This window comes from Lepidochelys kempii, chromosome 14, assembly GCF_965140285.1.
Source record: "Lepidochelys kempii isolate rLepKem1 chromosome 14, rLepKem1.hap1, whole genome shotgun sequence".
Lineage (NCBI taxonomy): Eukaryota > Metazoa > Chordata > Testudines > Cheloniidae > Lepidochelys > Lepidochelys kempii.
Window position 1 is genome coordinate 7,043,117 of NC_136393.1, and position 17,042 is coordinate 7,060,158.

The following is a 17,042-nucleotide window of genomic DNA, read 5'->3' on the forward strand; positions in this document are numbered from 1 at the left end:
AGGCTGCCAATGTGGTTTAACCTTAGGTATAGCCATTGGAATACAATAGTAAAGTTAATTTTCCTACCCTTCTCCTCTATTAAGAATGGCACTAAAGTCATTACACACAAGCCACATTCAAATGTGTTATTCAACTTTTGGTCAGTAGTGCCCTGGATCTAAACCTATGACTGGATCTATAAACCATTACCAACCTTTTAGCCAGCTAGTACTCTGTGTGAAAGCACTGACTGGCTGTCTCAGTGGAAACTTTTGGGCCAAAAGCATTGCTGTGTAATTCCATTGCTCGCAAAAAAATACACTGAATCAATGTTTATCTGACAATGGCTCCTATAATACCAGGTACAGAACCAAAAATCTCAGGGAAACAATGTGAACACACACACACACACACACACCTGTACATATTTTATCATCAGTCTCAACTATAAATATCCAGAATGTTAAGAAGTCCTTTTAACATTCATATTTTTAGACTAGTTTTTATATCTTACATGGTTTTCATTAAAATATCTGCTATTTATATGTGCACATCCTGTTCTTTGCAGAAATCCTGCTGTGAGATATACAATTATCAATGAACCCTATAAGGCCAAAAAAACCTCAATGACCTTGCTTGGAAGTTTCCTTTTTCCCAATCATCCATGTGAATCATTTACTGTAAGGGCACAGAGAATCTTTTTATTGTTGTTGCAACACTTGTAGTCATTTATTTTGGATGGTGTACATGTCTGAAACAAAGCTAAAGATCCTGTACTTTGAAGCTGTAAGCTGTAATATTCAGAACTGCATCATCGTTTTCTATCTTTAAAAGAAGGCAGCATCACCGCAGACCTGCAGCTGTGCACTGTTTCATCATGAACATGGAGGCAAGGCCCAGACTTGTATTGCACCTGCAAGTTCTCTAATCTTGCTCTAATAGCACTGACTAAGCATTGTGGTTAGAAGAGCTGAGTAACTTCTCAAAGAGAGCTTGTTTACTGAAAATAAGGTTCTTTTTAAAGTGCAACCATACTTAAGCATTTTAATTAAGTGGTAAAACTTCAATAGCTGAGACCCACAGGTGTGAAATGGTACAAATTGAGGAGAAGACACTCATTTACCTTCTGGTGTGGTACACATTCAGTTCTTCTTGTAGGACAGATGCTCTCTTCTGCAGAAAGTTTACCTACAAAATACATCCCATATGAAAGAGGAGTATAAAATCTTAATGAATCAATTGGTACTTATTTCACAGAGGCTGACTTTACTGTCTAAAGCCCAGTTTATGCTGGCGAGAGAAATCTCAATAGCACCTTAGTCATGAGCTGGATTTAAGCAATGATGCTTGACCGAAAGTTGCTAGTGTGGTTTCCCTGGCCTGTGTACTCACAGCATTAATCCTGCACCCTATACACTCAGTCAGAAGCCAAAACAGCCACGATAACTTTTTGGACTCAGAGCTATACTGGATAATGTAGCATGTGGACTAAACATGGGACTGAGAATCTGAGTTTTAATCCCAGCTCTGACGCTAAGTCAGTTCACTTCTCTACCTCAGTTTCCTTATCTGAAATATTGTGAAAACAACATTCCACTTTCTCACAGGGTGTGTGAGAGAATTAATGCTTATATTATGTAGCACTATCATGTTAGGACAACTTACAAAGAGCTCATGGGGGTGGGCAGTGAACAATTGTGCAATGCATTTTAAACTTTACTAAAGTTTTAGAAAACTTTGCTGAGCAGTGAATATTTGTTCATTTTTAACAGTTCTTGGTTTGTCACCCCCCCAGGAACAATTAATAATCCTGACAGGTGTAAGGATTCCACTGCCGTTCTCCTCTGATGTTTTCAGACTGGAATTTCAACAATTTTCAAAGACAAGGACACCTGTGCTTTAGAAGAGAACCCTGCTTACTGAATGGTTTGTGACTACTGTATACTGCTGCAGATGAAGCCAGCAGCTACGTGTTTGTGCGTTAACACCCAGTTTTAGGAGTCTGGAGTTACTTTTAGTCCTTTGAAATGCTGCTGATCCTAAAAGAAGCCCTGCAGGTGTATATCAGTTTCAATTTTAAAAAACAATACTCACTGTAAAGTGAAGTATTCTTATATCTGTTCCAATGGAATGCTTCCTACCAGACAAAGTTAACAGTAAACTAAACTTTTAATTGGCCTTTTACTATCAACTGGAAATAGATCATCCTGGTAGATCCTTAACCCTTTATTGGTCTGCAATGACTTTAATCAGATTAAATATCAGTACCACTGGAAATTCCTTTACATGCAATAAATAAATATCTGCAATTGACTATTAACTTGTGCCACCTTTAGCATGTGGGACTATAAAGCTCTCTCTTATGGAAATGTCATATTTCTGTTAAAGACAGACATTGCCAAGGGAAATTCCCATGCATAGCAAAAAATGTTACTAACTAACTTTTATAAACAGAGAATGTAAGTAAATTAAACTAACAACCATTTCCAGGGAGAGAGATGGACGATGTGGTTCTATTTAATATCTTATGTAAAACTATAAGCGGTTTTATGATTTTAAGTAACGACCTCATTTCAAACAACATTTTACCAAATAAATCCAAGCCAAAAAAAGTTGACTTCTGCACACAAAAAACTCGCTTAACAACTCAGATAACAGTTTAACCTTTCATTCCCCCCCCCCCAACCTTTGGCATTTCATGAACATATGCATGTCTTCGCATTTCAAATGATTCCACGTGGATTATGAATGGCTCCTGAAGGATTCTGCTATCCAGAGTGGAGTTTGTACATCACATCACCACCATACACAGCGTACCCTTATAAACTCAAAGAAATGTAGGGTGGAAAGGATCTAGAAATCATCTAGTCCACCCCCGCACTTAGGCAGGACCTAGTGTACCTAGACCATCCCTGACAGTTTTTTGTCTAACCTGCTCTTAAAAACCTCCAAGATTTGAGATCCACCATCTTCCTTTGTACCCTATTCCAGTATTTAGGATGTTTTTCTTAATATCTAACCTAAATCTCCCTTGCTGCAGATTAAGTCCACTACTTCTTGTCCTGTCTCCAGTGGACACGGAGAACAATTGATCACAGTCTTCTTTATAACGACCCTTAACATGTTTGAAGACTTATCTGGTCCCCCCCTCAGTCTTCTTTTCTCAAGACTAAACATGCCCAGTTTTTAAAATCTTTCCTCAAAGGTCAGGTTTTCTAAACCTTTTATCATTTTCATTGCTCTCTCTGGACTCTCCTCAGTTTGTCCATGTGTTTCCTAAAGTGCGGCACCCAGAATTGGATACTACTCCAGCTGAGGCTTCACTGGCGCCTAGTGGAGTGGAACAATTACCTCCCATGTCTTACCTACAACATTCCTATGAATACAGCCCAGAATATCAGCCTTATTTGCAACTGCATTACATCAGTGACTCATACTCAATTTGTCATCCACTATAACCTCCAGGTCCTTATCAGCGGTACTACTTCCTAGCCAGCTACTGTGCATTTTCCTTCCTCAAGGCAGTACTTTGCACTTGTCTTTATTGAATTTCATCTTGTTTCATTTGTTACAATAATTTTGAAATCTAATCCTGTTCTCCAAAGTGCTAGCAACCTCTCCCACCTTGGTGTCATCCACAAATTTCATATGTATATTCTCCACTCCACTGACCAAGTCATTAATGAAAATATTGAATTCTGCTGGACCCAAGATTGACCCCTGCGGGACTGCACTAGATACACCCTCCCCTGTAGACAGTGAACCATCATTAATTGTGCTGATTATGGTCGTTCAACCAGTTCTGCATACTCCTTATAGTAATTTCATCTAGATCGCATTTCTCTTATTTGCTTATGAGAATGTCATATGGGGCTGTGTCAAAAGCCTGGCTGAAATCAAGATACATCACATCTGCTTCCTAACTATCCACTACCCAGTAGCCCTTCCAAAGGGGTAAGGGTTTTTTTTTTGTTTTTTTTTTAAACATGATCAGTCATTGGTTTAAAAAAATGACATTTAACAGTTTGTCTTCATCTTTACTATTCTTACTTCTAGGGCTGCCATTCAGATTAATTTACAGTTTCATATATTTTAAGACAAGAAGGAACCATCTAGTTTTATCTAACACATAACACAGGTCTTAGAATTTCCTGAGTTAATTCCTGCTGCAAATCCAAACTAAAATGCTGTGTGTACCAAATCAAATGTCTTTGACAAGATATTATATCAACGCTATTACCTTTATCAACCAAACTTGGAATTAATTCAATGGACTTTTGAGGCAGTACCTAAAAAAGCAAAGGGCTGCTTTATTATACAGGCTGCAAAGGAAACAAAGAGTCCCCCAGGGCATGGCGAACAGAGTTTCTTCTGAAGAAACACTGATAATAGATAGTTGCTAACCATACTCTGTCTTCAGCAGCATATTCTTGGGAAAGAAAAAAAGGTAACAGTTGCAACATCATTGCTGACTTTATTTTCTACTTTCAGCTGGCATTTGAGGTAAATCCCTTGGATCAAGAGAGATGACTCTTTCACTAGTGAGATGAGGGAGATGGGGAGAGGGAGATCCTAGCAGAAAGGTGACGGTGTGATAAGCATCTGACTCTTGCCAGTTTATCACTGACCTCAATCCAATATTGCCAAATTTAATGCATTCATAGTTTCCTTTATAAAAGAGATGAGTGTTATTTAAACCCTAGAATTGGAGACAATTGAGTACTGATATTTTACCTGAGATTTTAAAGATGCAATGGTGTCTTCCAGTTCCTTTCTCAAAGATGCTGGCATCAGACCTTTGAGTTTGGTTTCATATTCTTGTCGTATGTATGTCACCTGAAATTGAATAAAGAGATTTAAATGACACATAACCAATTTGGGGGGAGGAGAGAATCTTCACAGCCAACTTCTTCTTAGACCAGTGTTTCCCAATTTGGAGGCCAGAACAAGACTAATTGGGGGTGGGGGGCAAGGGAGGGTGAGGACACAGAGGAAGAAAGCTGTAAGAACGCAGACCCAGCATTGCACACAGACACTGCAAGCATGCTGCCACCTTTGCAGGTCAAGTGGTAGGCAGCTCCTTAATGTCACCAACCTTCCCTCTCTGCTTCTGCTGTGCCCTTTATGCAACCAGCTGTAGTTCTCATTACTCAGCTCAGCCTTGTATGGCACCAGTTACCATCCCCAGGGCCATGCAGAATTCTGGTGAGTGGAAGAACAGGGAGCGGGTTCTGGGGGGTGGGTGGGGCAGCACGGAGAGGAGAAAGTGTCCCCAAAACACATAAAAGAGCAAAAGAGAAGAAAGAAGAAAAGAAGTAGAGAGAAAAGAAAACAAGAAGAAAAAAGAGGGTTATAGAAAAGGAGTGAGGAAAAAATGGGCAGAAAAAGGAGACATAGTAGGGGCTCTGTTAAGAACTGGTGTGAGAGGACAAAGGAAGGGCCATGTGGCTATCTCCCTCTAATCCGTCCCTGGGAAGCTTTAACGAAAGCACGGCTGGGGACTGGGCAGAGGGCCTCATGCAGTAGCCACTGAAATCAATGAGAGCCTTCCTGTTGACTTCAGTGGGCGTTAGCTCAGGCATTGCTTGTGTCTCACTCCTAATATATGAGACAAAATAACTCTGCATACAGAATTTTTTAAAAAACACTTCGAAGTTAGAAAGTTTTGTAAGGAGCAACATTTTGTGTCTATGGATGTAACTATGTTTTATTTACAGCTTGGCATTTCTTGGACTTCATTCCAGGACTATTAATGCCCTCCAGCTAAGTGATGCACTCAGAATAGTTTAATGACTTGTCAATCCCCATCTAGATATTTTGAGGATCTTGTCTTACTTATTATTACACGGAAAATTTGCAAGACATTCCTTGCACTCTTCACAGCTCATTTTTCAGTCAAATTCATTGCAGCAGAATCAAAATTGTTGATCTACTATTCTTCTAACCAAGCTCTAAAAGTATTAAATTGAGTAGCACCAAAACCTGTCTCCTGAAATGATTATTCTTTTTTAAAGTAATTTCTAGGCACATTATCTGACACTACAGCAATCTCCATATGCTTTTGCTTTCTGCTTGACCTTTCCCTTTTGGCTGCAATGAATTCAAGACTCTGCTGGAGATTCAAATGCTCAAAGAGATTTCTAAAATGTTTGGACTTGGAATGACTCTGTGAGCATCTTCAAAAGACCAATGTGTGATCTCCTTACACATGATTTTGGGTATATATATCAAGGAAATATTACCACCCTAGCAGCTTATCCCAGTATACTTAAAAATATCACTATAAAGTTATGTCTCCATTCGAACCATATAGAGAATCATGAATTGATTTTTGTCTACATAAATGATCACCAGTCACTGAGGGATGGATTCAATACCCATTGAAATCAACAGAAGAACTCCTTATTGGCTTCAGTGGGCATTGTATCAGGCCCTTTAAATATGAAAGGGTGTGTAACTCCCCAAAAGAAATAGCTGCAAGAGTGAAAAAAAGAACTTTCAAAAAGAAAGTGTGATGAATAAAGGCTGAAGTAAAGGAGTTCCATACTATTTCGTTTGGGGTTTCTGACATAGATATGCATTGCTACCATGACATCTTTGGTACCTACCAGCAGTGCCCATAACTATGTCATATGCACTTTAGGACTAATTTATACAAGTTAAGGAAAGAGCAGAACCAGCTGCAGTCATCATTTTCTAATTATTTATACTTAATTTCCCCCTCCTTTTAATTATAAAGTATTATAAACAATCTCCCACCAAAAACTGACTGGGAAAGGGCATTTCAAGAAGCTTGGTTGTAAGCAAAGAATGCAGGAGACCCATGTCTCTCATTGCCTAGGGCATGCTGCCCTGGTGCATTGTTTACATAATACTCTTGAGTCTCAGGGGAGTTTGGTTGATGATTGTTTTATTCAATAGTTTTGGATCATTCGTACTTAAAGACCATGCAACTGGATGGAGGATTACAGCAAGATATCTTTGCAGATGTCTACAATAAGAAGAAAAGTTTCAGGTGAATATAAATAATCACAGAATCTTAGAATCATAGAACTGGAAGGAACCTCGAGAGGAAACTTATCTGAATATCTGCTTTTTTGGATAGGTACCTACGTGTCTAATTCGGATCACATATGTCTATTGTGAATTTAACACATTACACTAGCCAGTCTGATAGTGAACTTCCTCTAATCTTTTGTTTGGGATTTAGCAATCACATTAAGCTGGGGGAAATGTAAGTTTACTGTGTTGCTGTACTGCTATCTAATACAGAGTGTTCATAATAGTCAACTGGCTAACGATGGCTGACTAACAAGAAGTCTATGTCATGACACATATTACATGGTCTCAGCACCAAAAGTAAAATTAAGTCTTTTCCCATAAACTGGATGTTCTTCTTCATGCACCTAACCAGATGAACTTGGAAGGGAATGTATCAAATATGGAGAAGGTGAGTGGACTCTTTAAAATATATGGGAATGCAATAAGGAGTATCTAGGTTAGGCAAACTGCAATGCTCATTCCCACTGCAGTGATTAGGAAAACAGACCTAAGAGATTTAGAACACATTCCTGTTTGAAGATGGGGAAATGGAAAATATTTGAACATTACTGCACTCAAAAGTGAAATATCATAGTGGAGCACCACATGTACATTTGCAAACAGAAAGTAAATGACCCATGGGCTCATTTTATTACAGGGTGGTAGACATTTAAAAAAATGGACATGGTTGTTGTAGAGATGTTACAATTTAGGATTTTTGGGCATGAAAATGATAATTTCTTAAGCACAAGGACTTGTTAATAATCAGCCACCTTTATTCAATGACATCATCACTAAGTGATATTATATCAACATAGATCAACTGGGAGTAGGATTGGGCCTTATATTTTCCCACTATTGTTGTATTCACTAACATCCTAATGTAGCAAAGCACTTAGACCCTGATTCAGCTTGGTCCTTGAGCATGTGATTAGTCGCACTAATCAATTCAACAGGACTACTCACAACTTTAATTACCTTGCTGAATCAGGGCCTTAAGTCTGTGCTTAATTTTCAACATGTCAATAGTTCCACGGACTCCAATGGGACTAGCCACCTGCTTAAAGTTAAGCAAGTGCTCAAGTGCTTTGATGGATTTGGGGCTGACTTCACCAGTGATGGATAAGGGGAAGTTCACTGCCAGACTGACTTCAAAATTTTCAAATGGAACTTCCTTACTGTGCGTTCACACACCAACACACTTCACACTACTCATGTTTTAGCAACAAAATGCTTTAAATTTGCCAGGAAGTTTTGCCATCAGGACCACAAATCAGATTTTACTTTATTTGAAACTGAGATAAGTTTTGACTTCCAGCTTATTTGCAAAGAACACACATGTTTAAACACTTGATGACTAGATATAAATTAAGGCTCACTTAAAGCACCGATTTTCTTTCTTTCTTTCTTCCTTTTTTTTTTCCTTTGGAAAAAGCAAGTCTTGTCAAATATGTATTATACATAATATAACTATCAGTAGAAGGGAATAAAATAGATCTTATGAAAGTTTAGGAGAATTCTGTGCAGAAATGCTTCTCACGTACCAGCAAACGAAGAGACCCCCGCAAAGCCCTTATGTACATAGACAAATAAAAGTTTTTCTTGTGAACTAATTGTAATCTATAGTGTCATGCAAATATAAAGAAATAAAAGAATTGTTTGATATGTTTGTGTGTGTGTGAGAGATCAAGATTTGTATTTTTTAAAAATAAAATAATAGCATAAGTGTATCTAAGTTATTTCTGTGAGTGCTTTAAACATTATGAGGTATATGTACTTTGCCAGGATAAATATCCTTTGAGCCAAGAGCTGATTTAGGGTGGAGTTCTGGATGCAGCAGAACATGCATATTTGTGTTCATCTAACATGTGTTAGACATGTTCTTGGTGAGAGAGGAGAAGAAACAGACAGCTAGAACTGCTAAATGTTTTTATTTTTGGAAGTTAAGAAAAAATAAAAGCTATATTTCACCAATCAGGCAGATTGTGCTGGACAGCTTTTCTAACTCCATATCTAAAGATAATATAATAACGGTGAAATTCATGCACAAAGCTTGTAAAATTGGGGATGCAAGGTCCAGGGAAAGGAATCCCATGGCCCCCACTCTGCAAACAAACCGTGGGATGCCAGTCCAGTCCTTCTGTTACCATCATTTCAGCCTATGGGAATAGTGGCTGCAGAACCTCTATGTCATTCACGAGAAAATTCCTGGTCACTAGATCCATGCAAGTATGGCTACCCAGTTCTATTGCCAGTAGCCTTTTGCCACACTTGCATATTCAGAGACACCCTTCCATTGTGTGCAGGCCCCATTGCAGTCTCCCTCTCCCATCTGCATTGCCACACCATAGATATATAGTGTTGTGACTGGTCTTGCACTAGCCCATGGTGGGGTAAATTTCACCGTACTGATTGCTGGCAGAAATTATGGTCAAATTCTGCGACAGGCCTCTTCCAACCTGCTTATTTTTTACCAGTATAATCTTCAAGTGCAATCTAACTGCATGTTTTCACAAAACGGTTATTCACTTTTCACACTGTAATCCAGCAAAGGCTGAAGAGAGCTGTTCCCTTCTGAGGAAGATAATTCTTTGAAAGTCACAAAGAAATAGGTACCATGCTTTAGAATCCAGATACACATTACTAAGTTGGCTGGAAGGAAATTCTTGAGTACTATTTAAAAAAAGAGAGCGAGACAGACAAAGAAAGAAACAATCCCTGGTAGCTGAAGGATTGTTTGGGGCTGATTCTTAGAATGATATCTTTCTGGACTTCAGTGAGAAGGTGTATGCACCATTTTGCAGTGAAAACTGATCTGCAAAATATTAGACCCTAATATCATGGTGAAGAGGATCTCCCAATAAATTCATTGCTAAGATAGTTTGTCGAAAGTATATTACTTTCAACTATATTCATTAATAATTGCACAATGGGATGAAAATAAGATCCCAGCTGTTTCCTGTCACATTGTGCTAAACATGCTAATAGCTGTTGGCTGAAGTTACTAACAAGATTTACTGACCCAAGAGATTTAAATAGATCATGGTGAAAGTCTAAATTACTTCTTTATAACTAACAGACAACATATAGCTGAGTTTGGTGTACTAATTTTGATGGGGGGGGGGTGTCTATATTTTTAACATTTATTTTAGACCATGGAAAAAGGACTGAAGAGTGTTTTTTTTTTTTGTTTGGTTTGGTTTTTTGTCCCTAAAGATTTGTCTTTTATTTTATTGACTTGAGTTGCTTACCTAGGACCCACCAAAGCTCTGTCTCCTCTATACCCTTAAAAGATTTTTAAAATTACAATTCTTCATCCCTCAGGAGGGCTTTTACTCTGTTGGATGGGACAGCTCCGTTTTATTTGGTGTTGTGCTAGGTTTACTTTAGTCATGAGAAAGCCCTTTTTCTTGTTCATTTCGATGAGCTGATTTAATCTTTGATGTCAACAGAAGCAATTAAAAGCTATATTTGCCACAGATAGATAAAGTAACCTTTGGTTGGCCACACAACAAGTTAAGAAAAACATAAGAGCTGAACCATCCCCACACTCTCCAATATGAAATATAGGAAATGCTGAATTGCATGGCATAAAATGATGCATTGTCATAATGAGTCAAGACAAACGTCACAGGAGATAGACATTTTGTTAGGCTGTGTATGTGAATTATCCAAAACTAAGCCCTTCATCCTATTCCAAACCCAGCAACTCTTTTTCTACCCCATGTGACTGCCCACCTCCGACAGACTACACTTAGCTCTTCAGTATCTAAGTGTTGTTATTACAATGCAGCCCCAATTTGCAAAATCCTGGATATGTGAAACTCACAATTAATCACAGGTTGGTCACCTCCTCCCTGGCTGTAGTGACCGATTTTCTGTTCTTGCAGGGAACAAGCTCTGAGGGAAACAAAGCTGCTGTGCGGTGAAGCTGCTCAGAGTCTCAGTCAGCTTCGGGGAACCCTGCTAGCTCTCTACAATCAGAGGCACCCGATTATCCAGACGCCCGATTTCATTCAGGTTTCAGGTGTCCTCCGACTCTAAAAAGATCTTAATAGAATCTAGGGTCGATTGCAGATGACGATCCCAAATTGCTTGTCTTGGACCTGGGTTGGAGAGTGCCAAATTCTGGGCTACTCAAGGCACTTTTGGACCCAGAGCCAGACCTGATTCACAATGCACTAGAGTACAAACATTCTTCCCTATTTGGTTCACATACTCTCCTATTCCAGGGATAGGAGGTTGGAGTTACTACCTTCATTGTGAAATGCATGCTGAAATGTGGTTCCTACAGATTTAAAGAAACACGACGATATCATTTGACGACACTATTCTTAAGTTTTCGTTAGTAATAAGCATTAACAATTGCATAAATTCAATTCAACGGAAAATAGTAGAGCAAGATCAGACAGTCCTGTTTTTTTGGCAAATATGCACCATGTTGTTCTATGACAGTAAAATAAATTCAGCTACAGAACCTACCCGGCTCTCACAATTTCAATAAAGCATAAGGTGATGGCATAGCCAACCTTTGTGTTTTTCTCTCTTTAGCTAGTAAATCATTTGAGAGTCCAAAACATCTTTTGCCTCTCTGTTTTACTAACCCTTAAGGACCACCAGTTATGATGTACTGCTCAATGCACAATCTAAGCTTTCTGCTCTAAATCAGTTTCTTTCAACCTGCATCCAAGAGACCCTATTACTTCAGCGGCTTATATTTCAATATCTTTCTGTTCTTACCCCAGATCCCCCACCTGGAAAATCCTCTGTTTGTAGTTAAGCACTAAAGGTCTATATAATTCATAACTGCAAAGGAAGAGAAGCTAGGCAAAACTTTAAAAAACAGCCAGCTGCATATGTCAAGAACAGCATTCTTGAGATTACATGAGCTGGATAGGAATAAAAGCTTTTGCTGTCAACACCACAGAATAACAAGGAATGCTGTGGTTAACAAACTCCCTCCACTGCCCCCCCTCCAGCAGGGGGCCTCCATTGTCTCTGTTGGAATGTTCATGATCCCCAATTCCTTAACCCCTCATCCAAAGGACTCTCACTCTGGCAGAGGACTGTTCCCTTCAGCTCACGTCCATGCTGTTCCATAAACTGGCTGGAGAAGTCACTGTTACGTGTAAGGGGGAAGCCTCAGCAGTGCTTCCAACACCCGCTGATCCGGGGAGCAGACAAATAGAAGTCGAAACTAGCTCATCTTCCGCGCTACTGACCAGCACCACTGGTCCAGCCCTACAAACAAACACCATTAATTCCTGGTTTTGTTAATAGCAAAGAATTTCTAAAACATTATCAAGGTAATTACTCTGAAATGCAGTTTGAATAAGATTCTCTGACACCACCACTGGAATTTATTCATGTGTTACAGCTTTACTTTCCATCTTGTGTTACCTGCTGCATAGTGCTTGCCAGTGTGGAACAATTCAATGGTTTAAGCGTTTGAGCTTGCAAAGCACGGAGAGCCCTCAGGCCTCACTGATGTCAGCTGGAGCTGAGGATGTTCAGCAACATGCAGGATCAGGCTCTATATCTGCAGACTGCCTAAAACTTTCTGGCAAGGCCTTTGTAGATAGTAATCAGAAATTACTTCTACAATCACAATTTCCTCGCCTTTAAGGAGCTCGGTTTTTACAAGCAAACATATTGCCTGTTCTTCAAAGCATCACCGTTGGTAAGATTCTGGTTCTTACCTACCTCAAACATTTCACCATTTCTGCTTAAATTCCATGGTCAGTAGAGAAGGTAAAAATTGCTATACTTGTTCTATTTCTCACAAAGGAGACTGATTAAAAAGGAAACAGCGTACGAGGGTAAAAATGTAGTAATATTGAAGGCCAGCTTATGGCTAGTATCTTGTCAATACCAGCCTTTATCAAACATCGGAAATATGAATCTGTACTGCGTTAAACTCCAACCAGGCAGCCCCATCCCCTTGAAGGAAGGCAGACAAACCTTACTAACCTACCACACAACTCTGGGTTCCTACCCTCTTCTAACCACTGGATAGGCTCAGAGGTGTTTCTCCTCACTTCTTTCCTTCTTCTGAACCTAAGCTCATTTCTGCAAGAAATACCATTTCCCCTTTTACTTCCCCTCATTTGACTATTTGCCTTACCATGGAACCTCTAATCTGCTTTCTCTGAAAGAACACAATTCCTTCATTTATTTCTATTCAAGCAATCATCTAAATCACATAAAATAACGTACTTTCCCCACAAAAGGGAAGGTCTCCCTTTGACTCATCATTATTTAACATGCAAGATGCCAGTAACTGACATTTTCAAATACTGTATGTATTTCTTGCATCTGAGCGCAAATGTTGCTACTGTTGGTAAAAATTCTGTCTCCTTTCAACTATTGACACTCATCTCCTATTTCTCTTTTCAGCAGCTCACTTCATTCCAATAGTCTCACTGCCATGGAGTGTACATGCCTTTGTACTTTTCTGGGAGACTGTACTTTTTACCAGAGTTAATACCTGATTATTAACCTCCCCACATATACCATCAGCTTCCCCTTTTCCTTTCCAGAAATGGCACTGTTGGTGCAAGAACCTCCTCCCCTGCAACTTTTGCCATATGAAACAAGTTTCCTGTATCTTTCAACCCCATCGATATACCATCTTCTTTCAAATCCCACCTCTAAGTCTGTTTTCCTGTGCCTAAACTTCACTTTCTTCCCCTTCTGCTCTATAGATATTATGTATAACAGCATAATTTGATAATATTACTATTATCCAATACTTAATTCTGTAATAATTTAACCTGTAAAGTATTTTATGAAACACTGTTATGGAAGATGCTATATAAAATAAGTTTATTATTTGTTCATATACCAAGTTATTTCTTACAATTGTCTGGGGAGTCATTACAAAATTCAGGACCTGACTCATTTTGAGCAGACTCTGACTCATGCTGGGTCTTTGACTGCTGCTGAGAGTCTAGGAAACAATGGATGGCAAGAGTACTGATCAACTGCAATTAGCAAAGAAGTTGCATCTTTTACTTTTAAACACAAAACTCGCCATGGTAATCTATAGCTGTGTCACCTTGAGTTTAGATTACTTCAGCATGCTCTATGTAGGGCTATTCCTTAAGAACATTTGGAAATTCAAGGTTCAGTTTTGACCTATAGAGTTCTAAATAGTTTGTATCTGCCATCTACCCAAGGGACCTCTCCCTTCATAGAGTACCAGGACTACTGCAATCATCTGAGGCACTGACAGGTGAGTCTACACTCTGATCACTAAAGCCTCAATTAGTTTCCCCAGTGACAGCTGATTGAGTAAATAGGGAGGATGTAGCTAATCAGACAGGGAAACAGGGTGAGTTAAAGAATTAACTGGCCCACCATCCGACTATCTTGATAAAAGGGAGGAAAGAAGCACTAGGGGGAGGAGGACAGGATTATGGTGCCCAGACTGAAGGAGATCCCAAGGAAGAGAGATCTCTTTTCCTCCTAGGGCCCGATGAAGAGAAGCTGAAGATCAAAGGGATTAGCTGTTGTGTTGCACTGTACAGGTGCTGGTGGACGGGACTTGAATAAATTATAGAGTTGACACTAAAAAATGAGAGTCTGAGCAAAACCTGGGCAGGCCAAGGATGGGCGGGGGGGATGTGAACCCCGTCAGACTGACCCTTCATACGATCACACAGGAGACAAAAAGATGAGGTGATGAACGAAAAAGCTGAGTCTTCTCTAGATAAAATGCCAAGCACAGTCTCAGCTCTAACTTGCAAAGTCACTGTTCATCTGCATTTGAATGTGGTTTAGGAAAGAACACTGGTAAGTAAATCATTTGGGTATCGTGAAACTGAAACCACTTTTGACAAAAATTCTGGATGTGGCAACGTTGCCTTTGAAAAACTGCCTATATGGGAACTCTGCCATTAAGATGTGCAGTTCACTTACTCTTCTTGGGCATGTTATAGCAACAAGGAAGGCTGTCTTCTGGGACAGAGAACAGGCTGCCAGGGGCTCAAATGGAGACCCTCTTAGGGTACGTCTTCACTACCCACTGGCTAGGCGGATAGTGATCGATCTCTCAGGGATCGATTTATCGCATCTCGTCTAGACACAATAAATCAATCCCCAAATCAACGCTTGTACTCCACCTCGGCAGGAGGAGTAAGTGGAGTCGACGGGGGAGCCGCTGTGGTCGATTTGCCACCGTGAGGACAGCCAGGTAACTCGAACTAAGATATTCAACTTCAGGTACGCGAATAGCGTAGTGGAAGTTGCGTATCTTAGTTCGAAACGCCCCTCCCCCCCCAGTGTAGCCCAGGCCTCAGAAATCTCACTACCATGAAGTTTGAGAAAGATTTTCTTCTCTTGGATGAGAGGATGAAATGCCAAGATCGCTGCTAAGTGGACCCTCAACGAACTGAGTGACATAAAAAATGTCCTGAATGCAGGCTAGCATTGGTTGAATTCTGTGAGCTAGCAACCAAACTGAAAATCACTTCCACTCGGCCAAATGAATGAACCTAGTAGACTGTTTCCTACTATTAAGTAGCACGGGTCGAACAGCTTATGAACATTGTTCCTCCTTGTCATCTAGCCACACAGCACACTTGCTATGCCAAGGACCGTGGTGCTGAGTCAGTAGGTCAGGATAAAGAGGAAGAGATATGGGAGGTCAATCCAACAGATTAAGGAGGCCAGAGAACCAACACTGTCACAGTCAAGGCACTCCATAAGGTGCTGCTTGAGGTGTAAGTCCCTCACCACCTGAACATATGCAGATGGTGCACCTTTCTTTAGTGCGCCCTTTTGCCAGGCACAACGAACACCACATCTGGGAATCACTACTGAGGACAGCAACCCATGCAATGGAAAATGTTTAAACTGTTTAAATGTGGTGATGGCATCATACCAGGATAACTATCGATCATAGCTGACTTCTACTAACTAAAACTAAGGATACTACTAAACTATCTAACTATTAACTATACACAATAAAATTCCAGAAAGACTGAAACAGAGACGCGTAAGGTAAAATACCACACAGAACGCTACAATCTAGTCCTGGGCAGTGAGAAGGAACCAAGGTGGGTTAGGGGTGCTGCCCTTAAACAGCGAGGGGAGGGGCTATGGGGCCAAAGTGTGTGAGCGCTGACCCCACCCCCCACAGGTACTGCTAAGCTTTGGTGCACTGGGCATGTGCACATCTGAGTGGGATACACGTCTGCAACCACTTGAAGAACCAACATTTCAGAATGGTGCATAATAGCATTGTCTGCGAACAAATACATTAAGTTGGCATGGCAACTGAATGTGGTAAATATCCAGCAGTCATAAAATTAACCAAGTCAGAATAATAAACATTAAACATGAAAAATTCAATAAATGCTGTTGAATCACAGCTCTCAATGATCACTTCTGTTTTCATTTTGTAATTTGGAATAAAATGAAGCAGCTTTGTTTTGTTAAACAGATTTCACTCCAAATACCTCCAACACAACCCTAACTCATCTCATTTCCCTCTGCCTTTATTTTAATCAATTTGAGAAAATGGTAATTAAAGGCTTGGAAATCTGTACTGGCACTCACCCTGACTCCCCTTAATAATATTCATGAATTGTACATAATTGATTTTCTGTCTGAACAGCATCTCTCTCCTTTAAGGCTCTTTTTGCAACATGATTGATGCTTTTACCCTTGAGGATGATTGCTATGGTTTAAACATCTTCAGTGTTGTACAGTAACCGCTGTACTATAGTGCTCACGTAATTGTGAGCATAAGGTGATCTTTTTAAGTTTTTCTTCCTCCTTCCTGGGGTACAAACTTCGCCCAATGTCCTTCCCACTCCAAAATCTTTGGGAGTCCTTTCAAAATGAAAAAGTAAACGGGAGCAACACTCTGAAATGGTTTCTGAGGTAGGGTTCCCATGGGAGAACTTCTCAGAGGTCAGTCTACTATAAGCTTTTTGTATATTTTGCAGTGTGGCGGTTGCCTTTTTAACTTTTTTTTGAAGAAGTGCAGATATTCAAGCCAGAATGTGACTGGGAT

At 39.9% G+C, this 17,042-nt stretch overlaps 1 protein-coding gene across 9 annotated transcripts in view; it reads right to left on the reverse strand.

The window, feature by feature from the left end:
• The window catches only part of CEP112 (centrosomal protein 112), a 362,242-nt gene that overhangs the window by 59,146 nt on the left and 286,054 nt on the right, over positions 1-17,042 (reverse strand). For all 9 annotated transcript variants that reach the window (XR_012154913.2, XM_073311622.2, XM_073311620.2 and 6 more), the window contains 2 exons: positions 4,715-4,816; positions 1,104-1,168 (listed from right to left, as the gene is read on the reverse strand). Coding sequence is in view for 8 of the 9 variants with exons in the window: in XM_073311622.2 (XP_073167723.1) it covers positions 1,104-1,168; positions 4,715-4,816 (167 nt within the window). In the remaining variant the exon portion in view is untranslated. The remainder of the gene's footprint in view (positions 1-1,103; positions 1,169-4,714; positions 4,817-17,042) is intronic.